At 40.6% G+C, this 21,648-nt stretch overlaps 2 protein-coding genes across 2 annotated transcripts; both read left to right on the top strand.

The window, feature by feature from the left end:
- Positions 1-858: 858 nt before the first annotated feature.
- On the top strand, positions 859-6,329 carry LOC137128926 (extracellular calcium-sensing receptor-like). Its single transcript, XM_067507620.1, has 9 exons — positions 859-1,113; positions 1,209-1,503; positions 1,653-1,739; positions 1,941-2,210; positions 3,027-3,230; positions 3,316-3,591; positions 3,820-4,047; positions 4,140-4,263; positions 4,353-6,329. The coding sequence occupies exons 1-9, from the start codon at positions 866-868 to the stop codon at positions 5,264-5,266; spliced, it is 2,646 nt and encodes an 881-aa protein (XP_067363721.1). The 5' UTR covers positions 859-865; the 3' UTR covers positions 5,267-6,329.
- A 2,892-nt stretch (positions 6,330-9,221) lies between these two features.
- LOC137129017 (extracellular calcium-sensing receptor-like) lies at positions 9,222-13,536 on the top strand. The gene is made up of 9 exons (XM_067507796.1): positions 9,222-9,331; positions 9,610-9,904; positions 10,059-10,145; positions 10,269-10,538; positions 10,791-10,997; positions 11,107-11,373; positions 11,850-12,077; positions 12,174-12,297; positions 12,626-13,536. Exons 1-9 carry the CDS (start codon positions 9,222-9,224, stop codon positions 13,534-13,536), a joined length of 2,499 nt encoding a protein of 832 aa, XP_067363897.1.
- The last annotated feature ends 8,112 nt before the right edge of the window (positions 13,537-21,648 follow it).

The following is a 21,648-nucleotide window of genomic DNA, read 5'->3' as shown; positions in this document are numbered from 1 at the left end:
CATGTTTAAGTCTGACACATTAAAATAAATAATTTTTAATTTTATGTCCACATAAACATATTTGGAGACATATTGAATAAACAGTACAAGGCCACCAAGCAAAACTGTGAACAATCACAGTTATAGTTTTCTTTATTTTAGACAAAGAAAAATATAATCTGCCAAAAATATAATTTTGCGACTTTTTGCTTTCTGAGACTGATACTCTCAATATCAGTTTAAGTTATACTGAGAGTTGTACATTTGCATGAGGAAACAGTAATAGGAAGATAGTACGATGCTGGTCGGGTCAACAAGGAAACCTTTTCAATCCCATTTTTAAAAACCCTAGCTGTAGAATTATCAAATCCAAAGCACCAAACCCAGCTTTCCACTTCTTCAGCATTAAAAGACATAAGATGTTTTATATGTAGGTGTCATTAACTGTTGACATTAATTAAGGGTTTAAATAGAAATCAATTGCTTAGAAAGAGTAAATTATTTAGCCTTTAAGTATGTCAAATGTTTTTTTTAATATTGTAACGAAAACTCTTCACCCAGCAAAACCTTAAATTAGAGACAACTGCTAGGTCAGTAAATGTTCATTCCTTCTTCAGTCCACTTTTATTTTCAATATTTTCAATAATTTTTGTAGTCTTTTGTAGAAATTGAATTTCAATTAAAAACACTTGCAAATGAAATAATGGTTCACATGTTGAGTTTAATATGCAGCATGTTTCATGTCCTGCCCCCACAAACTGTGCCCTAATAGGTGGAGACAAAGAATAAACAATGACAGAAAGTTTGCAAAGGGATTACGTCACACTGCATATAAAACCGAGAAACCTTGTTTGAATAACAAACAGACAATGTGTGTAGGGCAGTTATGGGGGTTTTTACTGCCACGTATTTGAACTCCAGTCTGTACTTTATCTTCTTTTTTTGCATTTCCTCCTTTTTATGCTCAGTGTCATCCTCTCTGCTATCATCTTGTAAATTACAAAGAAAATTTAATATAAATGAAATGCATAAGCCTGGAGATGTTGTTCTGGGTGGGCTGTTTGAGGTCCACTACACCTCTGTCTTCCCTGAAAGGACATTTACATCAGAGCCACAACAGCCCAGCTGCAAAGGGTAAGTTTCTCACACACAGCTGACTGTAAGAAACGTCTTCATGTTACACTATCTGTAACTATTTTAAGTCTTCATGGTAATAATCTGTGTTTCAGTTTCGATTCTTTAGGGTTCAGATATGCCATGACCATGGCCTTTGCTATTGATGAGATCAACAAGAACTCCAACCTGCTGCCTAATGTGACTCTGGGATACACTCTTTATGACAACTGTGGTGCACTTATTATTGGACTCAGTGGTGCACTGTCACTAGCCAGTGATCGAGGGGAACACTTTCTGTTTCAGGAGAAGTGTCCAGGAACCACGCCAGTTATTGGGATTGTGGGTGATCACTATTCAACATTTTCCATTGCCATCTCTGATGTTCTAGGTTTATACAGAATGCCCATTGTAAGTTTTCCAATGATCATGTTCTTTTTGTAATAACATCATTGGTGATTAAGATGAATGTTGACTGGATCTGACTTCAACCTGGTAAACAATGTGACAGGGTTTAAACACCTTCAATGCATTTAAACATTTTTTTTAATATTTCATAGGTGAGTTATTATGCAACATGTTCCTGTCTGAATGACCGGAAAAGGTTCCCATCGTTCTTTAGAACAATCCCAAGTGATGCTTTCCAGGTGAAACATTTTGGAGTTCATAAACTGTACAGTTTGTGAAAATTGCCATATTAGAATAAATCTGTTGTCTTTCTTATTGGAATTGTTTAATGCGATTTCATTGTGGGACTTACCTAATAAAATGCATTTACTTTACAATAATTGAACTGGAAACTTGTGATTCTGTTAATCCCTCCACAATTATATATTGTATCCACATAGGTACATGCAATGTTTCAGATTCTTAAACACTTTGGCTGGACCTGGGTGGGCCTGCTGGTCAGTGATGATGATTATGGTCTCCACGTTGCCCAGGCCTTTCAATCTGGCCTGCCTCAGACTGGTGGGGGTTGCCTTGCCTACCTGCAGGTGCTGCCCTGGGACAATGACCCAAACGGACTCAGAGGAATTGTACAACTGATAAAGACTTCAACAGCTCGTGTGGTCATTGTGTTTGCACATGAAATCCACATGATTCAACTGATGGAAGAGGTTGGAATTAAAATAAAATTTTAAAATTCATAATTTCAGGAAACTTGAAGAATTACTATATAATTTATATATATATGTATAGGATAAATTATTGAATGATATCCTGTCAATTACCATCGGTTTTAACTAAATAGATTTACAGGAAAATTCAGTCCCTTGTTTATTCTTATCACGTCAAATGTAATAATACCTGTACACTGTATTCTTCTGAATGCAAAAATCTAAGCACACCTGAAAAGGTTTGTTTTGTGAATTTCTGTATTGGAGTGACATCAATACAATCTGTGCAGATGATCTAAGTAATAAAAATTAAAAATAGTTAAATGTTAATGCACCGTTAGTCGATTAACTTATAAAAAGGAAATTGTGACAAGTGTAAGTTACTGCACACTTCAGTGTGAGGTATATAAAGAAGTTGGACACTCATCACTGTTTTTTATAGGACCATGCTGTTGAGATAGTACTGTTTTTCCCCTCCTTAGTTGAGTTCAGAGCTCAGAATAAGAATAGGATGACAGGGGTAAATTCAAGTTCATCGTAACGATTCTGAACTTGGAAAGAGGGGTCAGCACTACTGGAGTCACTCCTTTCCTTTCTTTAAAGCCTTTCTAGATTTAATTTGTATCAATAATAAATTGTGTTGCTGTGTTTTATGTGTATGTTTATGACTTTCATTTGACTGAATGAATTGTCTTGTCTATATACTGTATGTTGTTTCTAACCAGGTAAAGATTTCTTCACTAATCAAAGACAAACAGTTGTGGATAAATCAACATGTGCTCTGTAAAAATATGTTTTACATCATGCAACGCACAGGTGGTGAGGCAGAATGTGACAGGCCTGCAGTGGATTGCAAGTGAAACCTGGACCACCACTTTGGTGCTTCAGACCCCTCGCTTCATGCCATACTTGAGTGGCACACTGGGCATTGCCATCCGTCGAGGGGAAATTCCTGGACTCAGGGACTTTCTGTTACAAATACGTCCAGACGAAAATGACTACAAATCTGAAAAAAGTTTGGTAAGAATTTAATCTTACACTGTATAATTTTTGCAATTTAAAAAAAAAAATTACAATTTATGACTTTGTTTTAAATACATTTCAGGTCAAACAGTTTTGGGAACACACATTTCAGTGTCGATTTGCACCACATACTGCAGGTTGGGTAGAAGCTGGGGGAGCAATATGCACAGGACAAGAAAATTTAGAGGATGTGGAAACAGAATTTTTGGACACTTCGAACCTTCGGCCAGAGTATAATGTTTACAAGGCTGTTTATGCTCTGGCATATGCTCTTGATGATATACTGAAATGTGAGCCGGGGAAAGCACCTTTCAGCGGGTGGAGCTGCACAACTTTGCAAAGACTGGAGCCATGGCAGGTGTGATATCAGTTTACACTCCACCTGCTTATATTTTGAATACAGGTGCTACATCATAAGGTACTTAATGTATATAGTTTTGCAAGTATAGAATATTAAGTTAATCATTATATACATTATAATAATACTGATATACTGGCTATTCATTTTCTATTTTTTTGGAAAGGTAAAATCTTTAATATTGTTTTGGGACAGTGATGAGTAATGGCATAATGCTTCTCTTTGTAGCTTGTACATTATTTACAAAAGGTCAACTTCACCACATCATTTGGAGATCAAGTGTCATTTGATGAGAATGGAGACGTTTTACCAGTCTATGATATCATGAATTGGATGTGGCTTCCCGATGGAAGAACTAAAGTTCAGACTGTGGGTGAGGTCAAGAGGTCGGCATTCAAATATGAAGAACTGACTGTTGACGTAAACAAAATCTTCTGGAACGCCGAATTCAAAGAGGTTATTTTTGCTCGTTCAGAAGTGTCTCCTATTGGATTAGAGATTGGAGCAGTGTCCGATAAAATAAAATCACATTATTTTACTCCTTACAGCCACCACGGTCAGTTTGCAGTGAGAGCTGTCCTCCAGGTACCCGCATGGCCAGAAAAAAGAGGGAGTCCGTGTGCTGTTTTGACTGCATACCTTGTTCTGAGGGAAAGATCAGCAATAAGACTGGTGAGTGTTCATATTTCAGTATTTCTATTTTATATCGGGAGCATCATGTACACAAGTATGCATGTTTCTTACCATCTTTGTTTTATCAGACTCCACAGAGTGCACCAGTTGTCCAGAGGATTTCTGGTCAAGCCCCCAGCGGGATAACTGTATTCCTAAGAAAACTGAGTTCCTTTCTTATCATGAGCCTCTTGGTATCTGCTTGACAACTACTTCACTGCTTGGCACAGTTATCTGTGCTGTTGTCTTAGGCATCTTCACCTATCATCGCCGTACACCCATGGTTCGTGCCAACAATTCAGAATTGAGTTTCCTAATCTTGGTTTCACTTAAAATGTGTTTCCTCTGTTCACTGCTCTTCATTGGCCAACCAAGACTGTGGACATGCCAGCTGAGACATGCAGCATTTGGGATCAGCTTTGTGCTTTGTGTCTCTTGTATTCTGGTAAAAACTATGGTGGTTCTGGCTGTTTTCAAGTCTTCCAAGCCAGGTGGTGGAGCCATTCTGAAGTGGTTTGGTGCTGTGCACCAGAGAGGAACAGTTTTAGCTCTTACTTGCATTCAGGCAGCAATTTGCACTGCGTGGATTGTCTCTGCCTCACCAGCTCCATATAAAAACACTCAGTACCACAATGACAAGATAGTTTATGAGTGTGTAGTTGGATCAACAGTTGGTTTTGCAGTGTTACTGGGTTATATTGGCTTACTGGCTATTGTGAGTTTTCTTTTAGCATTTCTGGCAAGAAATCTTCCAGACAACTTCAATGAGGCCAAACTCATCACATTCAGCATGCTGATATTCTGTGCTGTGTGGGTGGCTTTTGTCCCTGCTTATGTCAACTCACCAGGTAAATATGCAGATGCAGTGGAGGTATTTGCCATCCTGGCCTCCAGTTTTGGTCTCCTGGTGGCCCTATTTGGACCCAAGTGTTACATAATTCTACTGAGACCCGAGAGAAACACAAAGAAAGCAATTATGGGTCGAGACATCACTAAGTCTTAATGTAAATTTATCTGTGTATTTGCTCATATCTGTCAGATAATATATAATTTATCATTTAAACTGCTGAACTTTGCAGACTACAGATAAACCCTCAACTGTCATGTTTGGTGGAAGCTTTATTGACCACAAAATTAACCAAAAATTAACCAAACTAACAAACAAGTAACAAAATAAACTAAAGTTTCTACTTCATATTCAAAGAAACAGTATCTGCAAGCTGATGTTAGTCCATATATTTTACCACAACGGGACAACAGTAGCAAAAGGAACGTGATGTCTCATGCAAAATCGACACAATCAGGATGAAACTATTTATCGAATTCTTACTATCCCACTAACAATCTTTAGTTCTGTTTTAATGTTTTCTAGTGGTTCAGATGTCTCTCATCTCTATCATTTAATTGTTGTGACTTGTGAACTCAGAAAGTAGTCTGAGTAGATTTGGTCAAAGGTCAAGGTTATTGTGACTTCATATCTGCCCTGTTCTTGTGAATGTGATATCACAGGAATGCATGACAGGATTGTCTTTGGCACAAGCATCCACATGGTCTCATGGAATAACTGATTATAATTATCCACATATTATTTTCAGCCTGGACAGATATGCCTGTGAACTACCACTTGACTAACTTGACATGTGTGACTGGAACACATCAATGCTTAATCAACCTTCTTTTGTGGAGAGCAGTAAGCGTAAAAAAATTTCTAAATTACCTTTTTATATTTGTCCTCGTCCTCCACTTATGCACACTCAAATGAGGTAAAGTTGAGGTTCTGTTAAAACTAAATTGTACTTCTTTGTTACAACCCACTACTTTTGTTCAATACTGACCTCAACTGGAAAGACTGGGAATTGAAGGAAAGACATTTCCCATATAACAGCCTGCCATTACACAAATGAAGCCCAAATGACTAAAACTAAATTAAAACCAATGTAGCCCAGTCTAAAATTTAATTTATAGAAAGCAATAGATAAATAAGTCAAATAAATGCATATATAAAAGTTAAGAGATATTACATTATAATAATTCAATTTAATTTATGGAATTTAGTTCATGTTGACTATGAAAAAGTTAAACAGCTAGTCAAAGAGATGTGTCTTTTGTTAATAAAGATTATTGAAATTCAAAACCTTTGTTTATTGTGCACTTGAGAGCATGTGTTGGTTTGTGAGCATCTGGTTGTCTATAAGGACATGTATGTGTTTGTATTGCTGATATTTACCCAAATTAGAAAGGTGAGTAAAGACGTAAAGGAGACCCCATAGTAGATGGTCACTTATATAGCACTTTTATCCAAAGCGCTTTACTATGTTGATTCCCATTCACCCATTCACACACACACTCACACACACCAATGGTGGTGGCTGCCATGCAAGGTGCTCACCTGACCCTGTGGTCCATGGATGACTGCCTTTACCAACTGAGCTACAGCCGCGTCATAAGGCGCCTTAGATGAGAAGAGCTATGTGAAGGTTATACAACTTTCAGGAATTATGGCCGTTATTATGTCGGATGCAGAGATTACAAACATGTAACGGCCGTCCTATGACCTAGAGAAGGTAAATATCTCAGAGTATGTAAGTTTGACACTTTTTCCGTAAGGTACAGTGTGTAAATGAGATGTTAATCATAATTAGCCCATTAGCATGCTAGCGGTATTTGTACGGATGCCATTGTGATAGCAATAGGTTATTGTGTATGGTTAATGTGTGTACATGTTGTAAGCTGATGTAGCATTAAAGCTAAAATAATGAGCTTGTTAACGAGGAAAGTAACAGAACTGTCATGTATGCTCGTTAGAGGAGAGGACCAGGAAACTCTTTGGACTTCTGCATGTGGAGAGAGCATACAATTCCCTGATAGGCACTGTCTCAGGTGTTGTGTTGCTGGGTTCATGTCGTAATCTGTGTTTTACATACTAATATGAAGTCTCTTCACAATATAATTAAAACAAGAGCTTGTTCCATTCAAATTTAATGAATTCGGTGCAATCTACATTTCCTCAGTAAACAGTTCAGTTTACTTTAGTTTTAATACTGTAACAGAATAGAAAAATTAACATGAAATCCGTCACTACACAATACCTGTCCTCCATTGTCTGCTTCTGATGGTGACTCTCTGCTGACAGCTACAGGGTCCTAGCCTGGTTTGGGACTGTGACTGTCTCAGGTTCCACCAGAACCTGTGATATATTAGGTTGAACAGTTAGTGCAGCAGTGAGCGATTAGCCAACAAGATGCTGCTAAAGTCATATGTTAGCCGCGTATGGGAAACTGTGGGCACAAAGTTTATGTGAACGAATTATCACACAAAAATTTATATTTTCGGGCTCTAGTTAACCTTTAACAACTGAATGTGAGGTAGTTTCTTTATTGTCCCCAAATTGTCCCAGGTACAGAGTCTTGCCCAAACTTGAAATACATTGACCCATGTTTCATAAATCGACGTATTTTTGTAATTGATAATGTCGACACGTCGCTCCAACCCTGTAGAGTATTAAGAAATACATGCATGTGCACAATTTTTGTACATTATTTTACACATTTTTTACTTTTAAAGACTTATTTCATATTTGGAAAGGTATTTTATTTCCTAAATGTATGATTTGTTTTTAAAGTGTTGCGTGTGTGTTGTGTTTACAAATCATTAAGGTTTTTACTATAAGAAAAGAATAGAGAACACAATAGGGGAAAAAAGTAACATTGGTAAGAATAGTTCAAACTAGTTCAAACATAATTCTTCAAATGATTTCAATGTTAGTAAGTTGTAATTTCCTGCTAAGTGGAAGCGCCACCAATAAATTCCTAATTTCATTCCAGTTAAGAGACTAAAATACTTCTATTGTTAATTTGTTTAAACAGGTTAACACGGCACACCATCAATAAAAGGTACCCCGGCCGCCGCCATAGTACTACGACACCCTTTATATTGCATCAGATTATTAGCTACATGGGTCAGGTGCTACACTAACAAATATCAAATGACCAAAACATGACTAAATCCAATTTAAAATTCTTGTCAAAATACTAAAACCTACACTTAAACAAAATCAAAATCAAATGGTAAAATTAGCACAGGACTTTACCAAGTCATTTATGGAGATCAGAGTCTAGTGTGAAACAATTTTGTCTTAGATACATGACTTGACATGATGCGATGTTGCATAACATACCTGTCATTTCCTGACACATGTGACATTAAGGAAACAGCCTATCATGTGCACCTAAACCCACCTAAACCACTATGTATGCACAGTTTAATGCAGCATCTCTTCAGTGTTTAGATTAAAATATTGAAACTAGCTGTCTCGTTAAACTCTGTTGGTGTGTGATACTGAATTTAACATATTGTGATTAGTGTATTGATCATTTTGGGTAGTATTAAAAACTGGCTTTTCTGTTACATGTGTTGACTTAGATTTGTCCAAGTGAGAGTCCAAGAGGTAGTCCAAGTAATATTTCCCTTAAGTTGAAACTATCTACAGATTTATCTGCAACTTACTAAAGTGAAGGTAATATGAAATTTAAAAATATACTGTTTCTCTTGAAAATATCAGTAGACCCCAAAAAATGTTGTTATTCGTAACTTAAAGAGATTGGAAATGTTGCTAAAGTGGCCTTATTGATGTAAAATATTAGTGCATATGGCACTATTATGTATCTCAGTACAAAAACACATGTTTGACATGCCTTGTAGGCCCTGCCCCTATCTTGTCTTCTGTCCTGATAGGTGCTGTGCAAGATTAAACAATACTGCAAATCAATAAGAGGGGAGACATAGTGATGGCTTAATGACTGTGCTCAGAAAAGAGAAAACTGGAAAAAGTCATGCAGGCATTTTTAGACACTAACTTGTGTTTGCTTATGTGGCTGTATTCCTACTTTTTCTCTGCTGTGTCCTCCCCTGTTGATTCCTCCTCCTGCCTGTTAAAGGGACAGTTTCATTTAAATGGGATGCACAAAGTTGGAGATGTGATTCTGGGTGGAATGTTTGAAATGAATTTCTTCTCTGTTTTTCCTGACCTGTCTTATACCTCAGAGCCACAGCAGCCTACCTGCAGTGGGTGAGTCTGTCAAGGAACTAGCAAAAACCAGCAACTGAAGAAAAAAAATTCAAATGATAATCAGTTATTACTCTGAAAAAATTTTAAACATGTTGTTTTTATTTAATTTTTTGCATAGTTCCCTTTATTTATGTTTTGTTTATTATTTATACATTAAGTGTATTTATTTTTATTGTGACTGTTGCTGTTTGTAATGGCTTCATTGTGTGCTCCATCATGATTCCACGGTTACTGCATCAATTTATATTCACCAATAACAGTGGGTTTTTTTGTTTTAGTTTTGATGTTATAGGCTTTAGGCAGGCACAGACCATGGCCTTTGCTATTGATGAGATCAACAGAAACTCCAAGCTGCTGCCAAATGTGACTCTGGGATACAGTCTGTATGATAACTGCAACGTACTCGGGATTGGATTTCGAGCAGCTTTGTCATTAGTCAGTGGTCAAGAGGAGCAGGTTGTAATACAAAAGAACTGTATAGGAACCACTCCAGTCTTAGGAATTGTGGGTGAATCGTCCTCTACACGGTCTATTGCTGTTTCAACTGTCTTAGGTTTGTACAGAGTGCCTATGGTAAGTTTAATTCCTTATCATAAATTGATTTTCATTTCGATTTTATTTCAAATCTAAGTCATTTGTGAACATGAAAACTATTACTATTAAAAAGTTGATATAACCATTAAAAATTTTGAATGTTTGTAGGATGCACAGTCTTTGTTTTTCACAGGTAAGTTATCTTGCCACATGTTCCTGCCTGAGTGACCGGCAGAAGTTTCCATCGTTTTTTAGGACAATCCCAAGTGATGCTTTTCAGGTGAAAATCTATCAGCAAAATAAAAACGCATTTAAAAAGTGCAGTAAAACAGAAAAGTGCACAGTATTTGTTGCACTAGTCACTTATAGTCACTGTAATTTAATTGAGATGTGTTTTATTCAGGTCCGTGCTGTGATTCGGATTCTTAAACGATTTGGCTGGACTTGGGCAGGTCTGCTTATCAGTGATGATGATTATGGACTCCATGCTGCCCGCTCCTTCCAATCTGACCTCAGTCAGTCTGGTGGAGGTTGTCTGGCCTACTTAGAGGTTTTGCCATGGGGAGAAGACCCTGTTGAATTAAGGAGAATTGTGCGCGTCATGAAGAAATCCACAGCTCGTGTGGTCATTGCATTTGCAGACGAGAGTCACATGATTGACCTCATGGAAGAGGTTGGGCTTAAAATACAATGTAATTATATCTACATATAATTGTAAAACTTTGTTTGTTTGTTTGTTAGAAGTAAGAGTGAGATCCCTTAAAAAAGTACAATAAAGTCCATTTATAATATATATGCTAGTCCTCATAATAATGTGTAAAACACAGAACTGCACATGTGTGTTAATAAGAAAAACATTAATCAGAGTAGACACTAGTTTTCGAAGAATGGCAGTTTGAATTTATAACTTCGGTGTATTGTACAGGTGGTGAGGCAGAATGTGACAGGCCTGCAGTGGATTGCCAGTGAGGCCTGGGTATCAGCAGTTGTGCTTCAGACCCCCCAGCTCATGCCGTACCTGGGTGGCACACTTGGCACTGCCATCCGACGAGGGGAAATTCCAGGACTCAGGGATTTCCTTCTACAAATACATCCTGACCTTCCCCAAAACAGTAGCATTGGAAAGAGCTTGGTAAGAATTTACCTTGGAATCTGATTTGGTATTTGAATGAAAAACGCCCTTGCGTTTCAGGTGAAATTTTATAAATTATTTAATTTTATAAATATTTTAGGTAAATCAGTTTTGGGAACACACATTTCAGTGTAGATTGGCTCCACCTCCAGCAGGTTGGGTGGAAAGTGGAGGAGCAATATGCACAGGACATGAAGATCTAGAAAATGTGGAGTCTGAATTCCTGGACATTTCAAACCTTCGGCCCGAGTACAATGTTTACAAGGCTGTGTATGCTCTGGCGTATGCTTTTGATGACATGCTGCGGTGTGAACCAGGGCAAGGACCTTTCAGTGGGAACAGCTGTGGCAGTTTGCAACGACAAGAGGCATGGCAGGTGTGATATCAATTTACACTCCACCTTTTTGTGGTATGGCCAAATCTGGTGTTTATGTATTTTATTTGGGATGTTAATCAATCAATCACAAGTCAGTTTTATATAGCCCAATTCCTATAAAGCAATTCTAAGTTATTCAAAAAAGGTTAAATCTGAATAAAAAGATTAATAATTTAAGAACAATGAGAAAACATATAATGGCAAGGTTACAACGACAGCTCAGATGTTGTCTATGAACTACAGTGTCAGTGATTAACTCCCAGTTCTTCCTGGCTACTTTTTATTGTCCTTTGGCAAGAAGCTGAAGCCCTAAGTGGCTCCAGGTGAATCAGATGACCATCTTGCATGTCAGCTGCTGTCACCAGCGTGAAGGGGTGACTTGAAAGGCACAATATCAGCAGACCACTTAAAATGTTTTAATTATGAGAATTATTTCATTCATTATCTTGGTTTTTATCTCTTTCTGATTATAATAGCTCCTGTATTACTTGGAAAAGGTCAACTTTACCACACCGTTTGGTGATGAAGTGTCATTTGATGGCAATGGTGATATATTACCAATTTATGATATCATGAACTGGCACCAGCTCCCTGAGGGAAGAGCTAAAGTTCAGAATGTGGGCGAGGTTAAAAAGTTATTTTTCAACAAGGAAGAACTTATACTTGATGAAGACAAAATCGTCTGGAACTTAAAATTTAAAGAGGTTATTTTTTCACTTTTCAGGCTCATCTTTTGGCAGATGAATATCTAATTATAGTAGCATAAAGTACTGTAGAATAACTACGTCTACTCTCCATAGCCTCCCCGGTCAGTATGCAGTGAGAGCTGTCCTCCAGGTACCCGCATGGCCAGAAAAAAGGGGGAACCTGTTTGCTGTTTTGACTGCATTCCCTGTTCTGAGGGAAAGATCAGCAATAGGACTGGTTCGTGTTCAGTTTTACATTGTAGCTTGGATATATAACATAGACATGACATGCATGCACTCTTTGAGTGGGCTTCAAAAGCAAATATTATATTCTTTTGTGAAACTGTAAAATGCAAGATGAGCTTGGTATGTTTTTATATATATATATATATATATATATATATATATATATATATATATATATATATATATATATATATATATATATATATATATATAGGTATCTATCTATATCTATCTATAGATATAGATAAATATACAACCAAATGTATATATATGCTTAATATTCACTTTTTTGTTTATATGTTTTGTTTGTATTTTAACAGATTCCACAGAGTGCACCAGTTGTCCAGAGGATTTCTGGTCAAGCCCCCAGCGTGACCACTGTGTTCCTAAGAAAACAGAGTTTCTCTCCTACAATGAGCCTTTGGGTATCTGTTTGACAATCGCCTCACTGCTGGGCACGTTAGTCTGTGTTGTTGTCCTAGGGATATTTATCTATCACCACAGAACACCTATTGTACGTGCCAACAATTCAGAACTGAGTTTCCAGCTACTGGTGTCGCTTAAACTTTGTTTCCTCTGTTCACTACTATTTATTGGACGGCCCAGACTGTGGACATGCCAGCTGAGACATGCAGCATTTGGGATCAGCTTTGTGCTTTGTATCTCATGTATCTTGGTGAAAACGCTGGTTGTTCTGGCTGTTTTCAAGGCCTCCAAGCCAGGAGGTGGAGCCAGTCTGAAGTGGTTTGGCACTGTTCAGCAGAGAGGAACAGTTCTGGTTCTGACTTGTGTTCAAGCTGCAATCTGCACTGCCTGGATTGTCTCTGCCTCACCAACACCTTATAAAAACACCCAGTACTACAATGACAAGATAGTGTATGAGTGTGTTGTTGGGTCCACCATAGGTTTTTCTGTGCTACTTGGCTACATTGGCTTACTGGCTGTCCTCAGTTGTCTATTAGCATTTTTGGCAAGGAATCTTCCAGACAGTTTTAATGAAGCCAAATTAATCACGTTCAGCATGTTGATATTCTGTGCTGTGTGGGTGGCTTTTGTTCCTGCTTATATCAGCTCACCAGGCAAATATGCAGATGCAGTGGAGGTATTTGCCATCCTGGCCTCTAGTTTTGGCCTCTTGATAGCCCTGTTTGGACCCAAATGTTACATAATCTTGCTGAGACCTGAGAGAAACACAAAGAGAGCAATTATGGGTCGAGACAACAAGTCATAAAATATTGCATTAAATTTGATAAAACACTATTTATTGTGCCTGTAGAGATACACAAATACAGGCAGAAACATGAAATGTAATAACAGTAATGTTATCTTATTGTGAAGCAAGGGCTGACACCAAGGTTTTTTTTTTTTTTGTTTTGTTTTTTCCTGTCTTAATCAACCTCCTTTAATTAACTCTTATGTGTGGGATTGCTAATAATGGATTTTTGTGTTTTTTCCATGGTGCAATAAAAGTATGAAGTACTGTATAATGTTCTTTTTGTTACCTTTGTCCTTGTGTAAGTTACACTGATTAAAAGATTACAACAACAACAACAATGACATAATCGTAATTTCATAATTTGATACCTGCAGTTTTTTTAATCGCTCAGTCTCCTCTATTCCTCCCTAACCCATTACAAACATGTTTCTATTACTGACCCTCTGGTCAGCTGTTAATTGCAAAACACTCAGTATTCCTATATATCTCTCTCCATGTGTCATCCAAACATCCATCTCCTTGATTTCCTTTGTTCCATCTCTTTCTGTTTATATCAGTTATATTATTAATCCATCAAATATCTTAAGCACATTTCCTCTTCTGAGTTGTGGGGAGCTGGAACCAGCTGTCATTAGGCGAGAGGCAGGGTCCACCCTGGACTGTTCTCCGGTCTATCTCAGGGTCAACAGAGAGAGAGACATACACAGACAGACAAGCATTCAAACTTACATTCACACCTATAAGCAATTTAGAGTCATCAGTAACCTAACATGCATGTCTTAGTACAAAGTCCAAAGTGAAAACCCATGCAAGCATGAGTAGAACATGCAGAGTCCACACAGAAAGGCTGGGGCCAGCAGGTGGATTTGTACTAGGGACATTCTAGCTGTGAGGTGGCATCATCCATCCATTTTATAAATTGTCCCTTAACTCTGTATAAAAATCACTCTCTTTCTAAATCAACTCTTTTGATTTTATGAACCACCTTTCCTCTCTAAACAACTCCCTCCCAGAATGGAGACAGCAGTACACACACACAGGCAGATTAATATGGACAGACACACTTAATGCAAATGCAAGGGGGCACAAGCCAGTGTCTTCTTTTGCCAGTCCTAAATCTGGATAAATGCAGAGGGTTGTGTCAGGAAGGGCATCCGACATAAAACACATGCCAAATGAAACATGCAAATCGTGACAATGACTTCCATAACGGATCGGTCGGTGCCTGGGTTAACAACGACCGCCATCGGTGCTGTTGACCTACAGGGTACCGGTGGAAATTGGACTACTGTTGGTCGAAGATGAAGAAGGAGAGGAGGAAGGTGAGTTCGTAGGCAGAGAGAGAAGAGGAAAGCTAAGAATGTAGGACTGACAGAAAGGAGTTTGAATGTTGGGACTATGACAGGGAAGGCTAGAGAGTTGATTGACATGATGCAGAGAAGGAAGGTGGATATACTGTGTGTCCAGGAGACCAGGTGGAAAGGTAGCAAGGCAAGAGTTTGTGAGGAATGTTCTAGAGGGGAATAGAGTATCAGACAGGTTGATGAGTCTGAAGCTGGAAGTTGAAGGGGTGATGTTCAATGTTGTGATTGGTTATGCTCCACAGGTAGGATGTGAGTTAGAAGAGAAGGAGAAATTCTGGAGTGAGTTAGATGAAGTGATGCAGAGCATCCCCACAGGTGAGAGAGTGGTGATTGGTGCAGATTTCAATGGGCATGTAGGCAAAGGGAACAGAGGTGATGAGAATGTGATGGGCAGCTTTGGTCTTCAGGACAGGAACGCAGAAGGACAGATGGTGGTAGACTTTCCAAAGAGGATGGAAATGGCTGCAGTGAACACTTTCTTCCAGAAAAGGCAAGAACATAAGATGACGTACAAGAGCGGAGGTAAAAGCACCCACTCCCGGAGGACAAAAGGCTAAGCGGGTGCCCTCAAAACTATTAAAGGGAGGGGGCTGACGTTCGGTCTGAGGCTTGGGGTTTTCCTTGCGGCGGGGTCCCACCCCTGAAGGACAAAAGGCTAAGCGGGTTCCCTAATGACCGGTTAAGCCTCTGGCCCAGTTATAAGACCTGGGGTCTGTACCCCAAGAAGGGCCAAAAAGACTCTGAGGCATCCATGGGGAAAAACCACCATCTCTGGGTCCTAGTCTTGGCCAGATCGTTCTGTCACAATTTCTTTATTGTGTTACTTTGATTTTTGTAGGACCTGAAAAGGAGGAGACGGCAAGGGAAGGGGTTATAGTAACTTAAAGTTTATTTAAAGAAAAGCAAACAACAGAAAATCACTGGACGAAAAAGCACTTGCAGCAATAACTAAAGTAAAGTAAAAGAGAATATCAACTTAAACACTCTGGATGGGGTATGATAAGCTTAATAAAGGTGCAGGAAATAAACTCAGTCACTAAGGGAAGGCAAACAGGGAAGAACTAAACATAAGGCACTGCCAGACTAAAGGGAGAGACAACCACTCAAACATTTAATGGGGGTAAAACATGCAGGGAGAACTACATGGGAACAGGGAACAACATTAAGCACTGAAATAAACAGGAAACCAAACCTCAGACCAAAACTCAAGGAACAGGTGGGCACAAGAGGGCCAAAGGGGTAATGCACAGGTGTGCAGGGGAAGCAGGAGAAGGCAAAGGGCAAAGAGGTAATTCACAAGGTATGTTCTCTAGGGAAGCAGGGAAGACAATCTGGCAGTGAGCAGTGGGGAAAGCTGGGCATAAATAAACTGGGGAACAGGTGAACCCAATTAGAACAAAACGAGGAAGGTAAAGATACTACACAGTCTCAAAGGAAGGGACACGGGAGGAGCAACAAAATAAAAGCCAAAAACAGGAAATTTATTTAAACAAAACTAGTCCAAAACCAGGGACTGTGACAGTCATCTGGAAAGAGGAAAGTGGACAAGGAGACTTGGTGGTGGAACGAGGAAGTCGAGGAGTGTATAGAGGGAAAAAGCTTAGCTAAGAAGAAGTGGGACACTGCGAGAACTGAAGAGAGTAGACAGGAGTACAGGGAGATGCAGCGTAAACTGAAGGTAGAGGTGGCAAAGGCCAAACAAAGAGCATATGAGGACTTGTATTTTAGGTATTTGTACAGGTTGGGGAGGCAGAGAGATGGAGATGGGAAGGATGTGCAGCAGGTTACGGTGATTAAAGATAAGGATGTAAATGTATTGACAGGTGCCAGGATTGTGATGGGAATATAGAAGGAGAACTTTGAAGAGATGATGAATGAGGAAAATGAAAGGGAACGAAGAGTAGAAGAGGTGACTGGTGTGGAGCAGGAAGTAACAAAGATTAGTAAGAGTGAAGTGAGGAGGACGTTGAAGAGGATGAAGAGTGGAAAGGCAGTTGGTTCTGATGACATACCTGTGGAGGTATGGAAGTGTCTAGGAAAGGTGGCAGTACAGTTTCTGACTAGTTTGTTTAATAAGATCTTGGAGAGTGAGAGGATGCCCGAGGACTGGAGGAGAAGTGTACTGGTGCAAATTTTTAAGAACAAGGGAGATGAGCAGAGCTGTGGCAACTACAGAGGAATAAAGCTGATGAGCCAAACAATGAAGTTGTGGGAAAGAGTAGTGGAAGCTCGGCTAAAAGCAGAAGTGAGCATTTGTGAGCAGCAATATGGTTTCATGCTTAGAAAGAGTCCAGCATATGCAGCATTTGCTTTGAGGATGCTGATGGAGAAGTACAGAGAAATTCAAAGGGAGTTACATCGTGTCTTCGTAGATTTAGAGAAAGCGTATGACAGGGTGCAGAGAGAGGAGCTGTGGTATTGTATGATGAAGTCTGGAGTGGCAGAGAAGTATGTTAGAGTGGTGCAGGACATGTATGAGAGCTGTAAGACCGTGGTGAGGTGTGATGTAGGTGTGACAGAGGAGTTCAAGGTGGAGGTGGGTCTGCATCAAGGATCGGCTATGAGCCCCTTCTTGTTTGCTCTGGTGATGGACAGGCTGACAGATGAGGTTAGACAGGAATCTCCATGGACTCTGATGTTTGCAGATCACATTGTGATTTGTAATGAGAGGAGTGCCACTTAGAGACAGTGGCACTGAAGATAAGACAGGAGGGAGAGCTGGAGGTAGCAGAGCTTAAGATGTTGAGGTTCTCTTTGGGAGTGACCTCAGTGGGACAGCTCATGTTAGATGTTTTGGAGATGAAGTCAGAGAGGCCAGATTGAGGTGGTTTGGAAATGTTCAGAAGAGAAACTGTGAATATATCGGTAGAAGGATGCTGAGGTTGGAGCTGCCAGACAGGACGTCTAGAGGAAGACCAAAGAGGAAATTTATGGATGTAGTGAGAGAGGACATGAAGTTATTTGGTGTGAGAAAAGAGGATACAGAGGACAGGGTTAGATGGAGGAACATGTTTCCCTGTGGCGACACCTGAAAGGAACAGCAGAAAGGAAAAGAAGAAGCACACACGTACACGTACATAAAAATGCGTGAAACACGAAAGGCGGGATGAATTGTAAGTGACTTGGGGAGACGCAGTTTAACCGCTACAGGGTTGATGAACTTAGCCACAAGGGAAGGGACCAATGAAACAGGGAGCCAGCTTCCGGCTCTTGACGCGGAGGGGAACTTCAACCGTGGAGAGCCAAACTCGCTGTCCCTCCCGATACTGAGGGGTGCGGCTATGGCATCTGTCACTGGATCTCTTATATGAGTCCGATGTCCTGACCAGAGTGGCACGGGCCCTCCTGAGGCCAGCGGCCAATGACTCATTTATATATTTTTCCATGGCCTCGCGCTCCGGACCCGAGAGAGAGTACAATCTGCCGCGTGGGGGCATGGTACCAGAGAGTAGCTCAATGGAACAATCATAGGGACGGTAAGGGGGAAGAGACGTGGCCCTTTCCTTGCTGAAAACGGACTGGAGATCGTGATAAACCTTGGGAACGTTGGTGAGGTCTATGGGATGGGTAGTGATTACTGGAGAGCTGCTAGGAGAGACGGCCTGCCTGAGACATAGGCTGGAGCAGGACGGACCCCAACTGATGATCTTCCCTTTCAGCCAGTCAATATGAGGATTATGTCTAGCTAACCAGGTGGACCCGAGGATGAGTGGTTGCTGAGTGGGACGGACGATTTGGAATGAAACCTTTTTGCAGTGATTTTCAATAATTAACTGCCAGGGAGCTGTGTGCAGAGAGCTAGTGTTAAGAGGATGGCTGTCTAAAGCTCTGATGGTTATGGGTCTGGTGTGGGGGATCAGGACCAAGCGCAACTTATGGGCCAGGCGTTCGTCCATAAACTCTGTGTCCACTCTGGACTCAATAACAGCCAGCGGACTGCAGCCTAACAGGCAAAGGTGGTCGGGGGGCCGAAAGTAACTTCGAGTGTGTTTGGCTAAGCAGGTGCCCCCCTTTCCCTGCTGAGCCCCTCCTTTTACTGGGCAATATGTCACCTTGTGGCCTGGGTTGCCCACAATACAGACATGAATTGTTTTGGAAACGTCTCTCTCCTTCCTCAGGGGAAAGACACGCTCTCTCCAACTGCATAGGTTGAGGGGAACCCGGGTCAGGGGATGGGGTGAAACTGCCGGCAGGGAAAGTCGGAGCTCTAGGGCAGCGCGAGCAGAAGGGGGAATTTCTTGCTTGGGGTTGACGTTCTCTAATTCTGTGATCCACATGAGTGCAAAGCTCTACAGATCATTCAGGGTGTCGGGAAGCTCTCGAAAAAAGATAGCTCGTCATTAAAAGACTCCGACAAGCCCTGATAAAATCTCTCAACTAGAGCAGGCTCATTCCATGAGCAGTCCGCCGCGATGGTATGGAATTCAATGGCATAATCTGCCACGGTCCCTTTTCCCTGTGAGAGCCTAGACAATCTGAGCGAGGCATCCCCCTCAGACTTTATAGGGGCAAAAACTCTAAGTAACTCGTCTGCAAACTGCTCAAATGACGATCTGGCTCTGGAACCCCTCTCTCACTCAGCTGTACCCCAAATTCCCACCCTGCACGAAAGCAAAGAAACAGTGTAAGCTACGCGGGAGTGATTGGTGGGATAAAGAGAGGGTCATATTTCAAATTGAAGCCTGCACTTAACTTATAAACTTATAAAAATAATGAAAGAATGAATGAGGGTGACCGGGGTGGCAACTCGGGACCAGAGAGGGAGGCGGAGGTGGCCGAGGAGCAGTAGGGAACTCTGAGGGGAGTAAAAGAGGCAGATGTAAATGATCATAAAAAGTACAGGGAGCATAGGCAGGAGTGGAGACCTTACTGTGGGAGGAGTGGTAACGGAACTGCAGCGGAGCCCAGGAAGGACCGGAGGACCGCATGGCAGGAGACCGGCAGGGCAGAGGGTAGAAATAACTAAAGGCGGCTGACAGAAACCAGGAGGGCAAACAGGAAAAAACCCAAACAAAGTACAAGTCAGACCTCAGACAAAACTCAGACCCTGTCAAAAGGTTAGCACAAGACTTTCTTCAAAAAATGAGTAATTCATTAGGCAAGTAACTAACTTGAAAAGTGTACAAAATTGCTTGTAGGAAACTGAATGAAACCGGCATCCTCTGGGACACTGTCACCATGCAGGGAGATAACAAAGTAGCAAACAAAACTTAGACACTCGAATGATAGCAAGAAATCTCTAAACAGAATAACCAGACTGGGAACTCGAACTAGACCTTAAAAGTAAATTATTTCAGGACCAGAGACAGACTTGTCACTCGGAGGGTATGAAAGACGATCGGGCAGAGAGGGACAGAGTGGCCCATGATGAGGAAACTCAGGAGCAGAGGATGCAGGGTTCGGTCTCTAGATTCTAATTTAGTTTGTAATTCTGTCTATTAGATTGTGGACAGAAACCTAAGGACAGACTAATGGAGATGCAGAGAAACCTACAAAATTCTGCCCAAAACTTGTCTGTAAACTAGGCACCATTGTCAAAGTCGATGTTGTAGGGGAGGACATGGAGACAGAAGATGTGCTTGACCAGGATTTCGGCAATCTCAGGTGGGAGTTTGAGAAATTGATTAAAATGTGCTATTTAAGAGAATCTATCAAACATAGTGAGAAATACAGCATTTTTGGAGAAAGGGAGTAACCAAATCTAGTGAGATGTGAGACCTTTCGGTACTAGGCAGAGGATGGAGAACACGAGTGGGGGTTCTGGAGGCAAGCTGACACACACTTCCAAATGTCTCATCTGACACTAGGCCACCAGAAATATTGTTGGACCACAAAATGTGCAGGAAATACCGGGATGACAAGACAGGTGGAAACCATGGTACTGTTGGAGATGGTTAGGTGGGCAGGCAGATGGGGCTGGAGCACGTCTTAATATCAATTCTAGTGACTCCCAGACCCACATAAGTCTTTCTTTTCCTTTGGTTGGGTCAAACAGGGGGACAAGGCATCAGCCTAGCTGTTCTTGGACCCAGGGCAGAAGGAGAGAGAGCTGGAAGACCGACCAAGTTCTGAAACACAGCTGAAGTGAGTCCGAAGGGCATAACCAAATGCTCAAAGTGATCCACCAGGGTGTTGGTGGTGTCTTCCACTCACCCCCCTTCTTGGATTTGTACAAGATGGTACATGCTCCTCAGGTCCTGGAGACTTTTTGAACCATTGGATTATTATCTTGTTGCAGGATCAACTGCATCTTCATTATTAGCTTTTTGACTAATGGTAAAAGGCTTTGATTCAACAGCTTCTGATATTGGGTTGCTTTCAATCTTCTTTCCACTTTCCACAGAGTCCATATGCCTGATGTAGCCCTACACCCCCTAAACATCCAGCCTTTACCATGCTTCACTGTGGGAATGTTGTTCTGTTCCTCATAAGCAGTTTCCTTCTTGCCACATACACCTCTCCAAATTGTTACCAAAAATTGGACTTATGTGGTCTCATCAGCCGACAAAATCCTGTCTCGTGTCTAGAAATAAGCAATGGCTTCCTGTGTGCTTTTCCAATTTGTGAAGACTATGCTATACTGTTTTACACTTTTATTCCATTTTGCAATGTAATTTTGCTGTCTTGTAAAAGCTGTTTTCCTGATCCCATTATTTCAACATAAGAGAATAAAAACTTTTTCATTCGAATGTAGCCTGGACATCCATATTTATGTAGGGACCACACATTGGCCCTCTTTATAACACTGCAGAATTCAGATTGG

This window comes from Channa argus, chromosome 6, assembly GCF_033026475.1.
Source record: "Channa argus isolate prfri chromosome 6, Channa argus male v1.0, whole genome shotgun sequence".
Lineage (NCBI taxonomy): Eukaryota > Metazoa > Chordata > Actinopteri > Anabantiformes > Channidae > Channa > Channa argus.
This window is presented reverse-complemented; position numbering and strand designations above follow the sequence as displayed.

Bases quoted from the DNA above. Each gene is read 5' to 3' on its own strand.
- LOC137128926 (XM_067507620.1), top strand. From the start codon at position 866: ATGGGGGTTTTTACTGCCACGTATTTGAACTCCAGTCTGTACTTTATC. The intron at 3,231-3,315 runs GTAAGAATTTAA...AATACATTTCAG, and splicing joins ACAAATCTGAAAAAAGTTTG to GTCAAACAGTTTTGGGAACA. The intron at 3,592-3,819 runs GTGTGATATCAG...TTCTCTTTGTAG, and splicing joins AAAGACTGGAGCCATGGCAG to CTTGTACATTATTTACAAAA.
- LOC137129017 (XM_067507796.1), top strand. From the start codon at position 9,222: ATGCACAAAGTTGGAGATGTGATTCTGGGTGGAATGTTTGAAATGAAT. The intron at 9,332-9,609 runs GTGAGTCTGTCA...TTTTTGTTTTAG, and splicing joins CAGCAGCCTACCTGCAGTGG to TTTTGATGTTATAGGCTTTA. The intron at 11,374-11,849 runs GTGTGATATCAA...TGATTATAATAG, and splicing joins AACGACAAGAGGCATGGCAG to CTCCTGTATTACTTGGAAAA.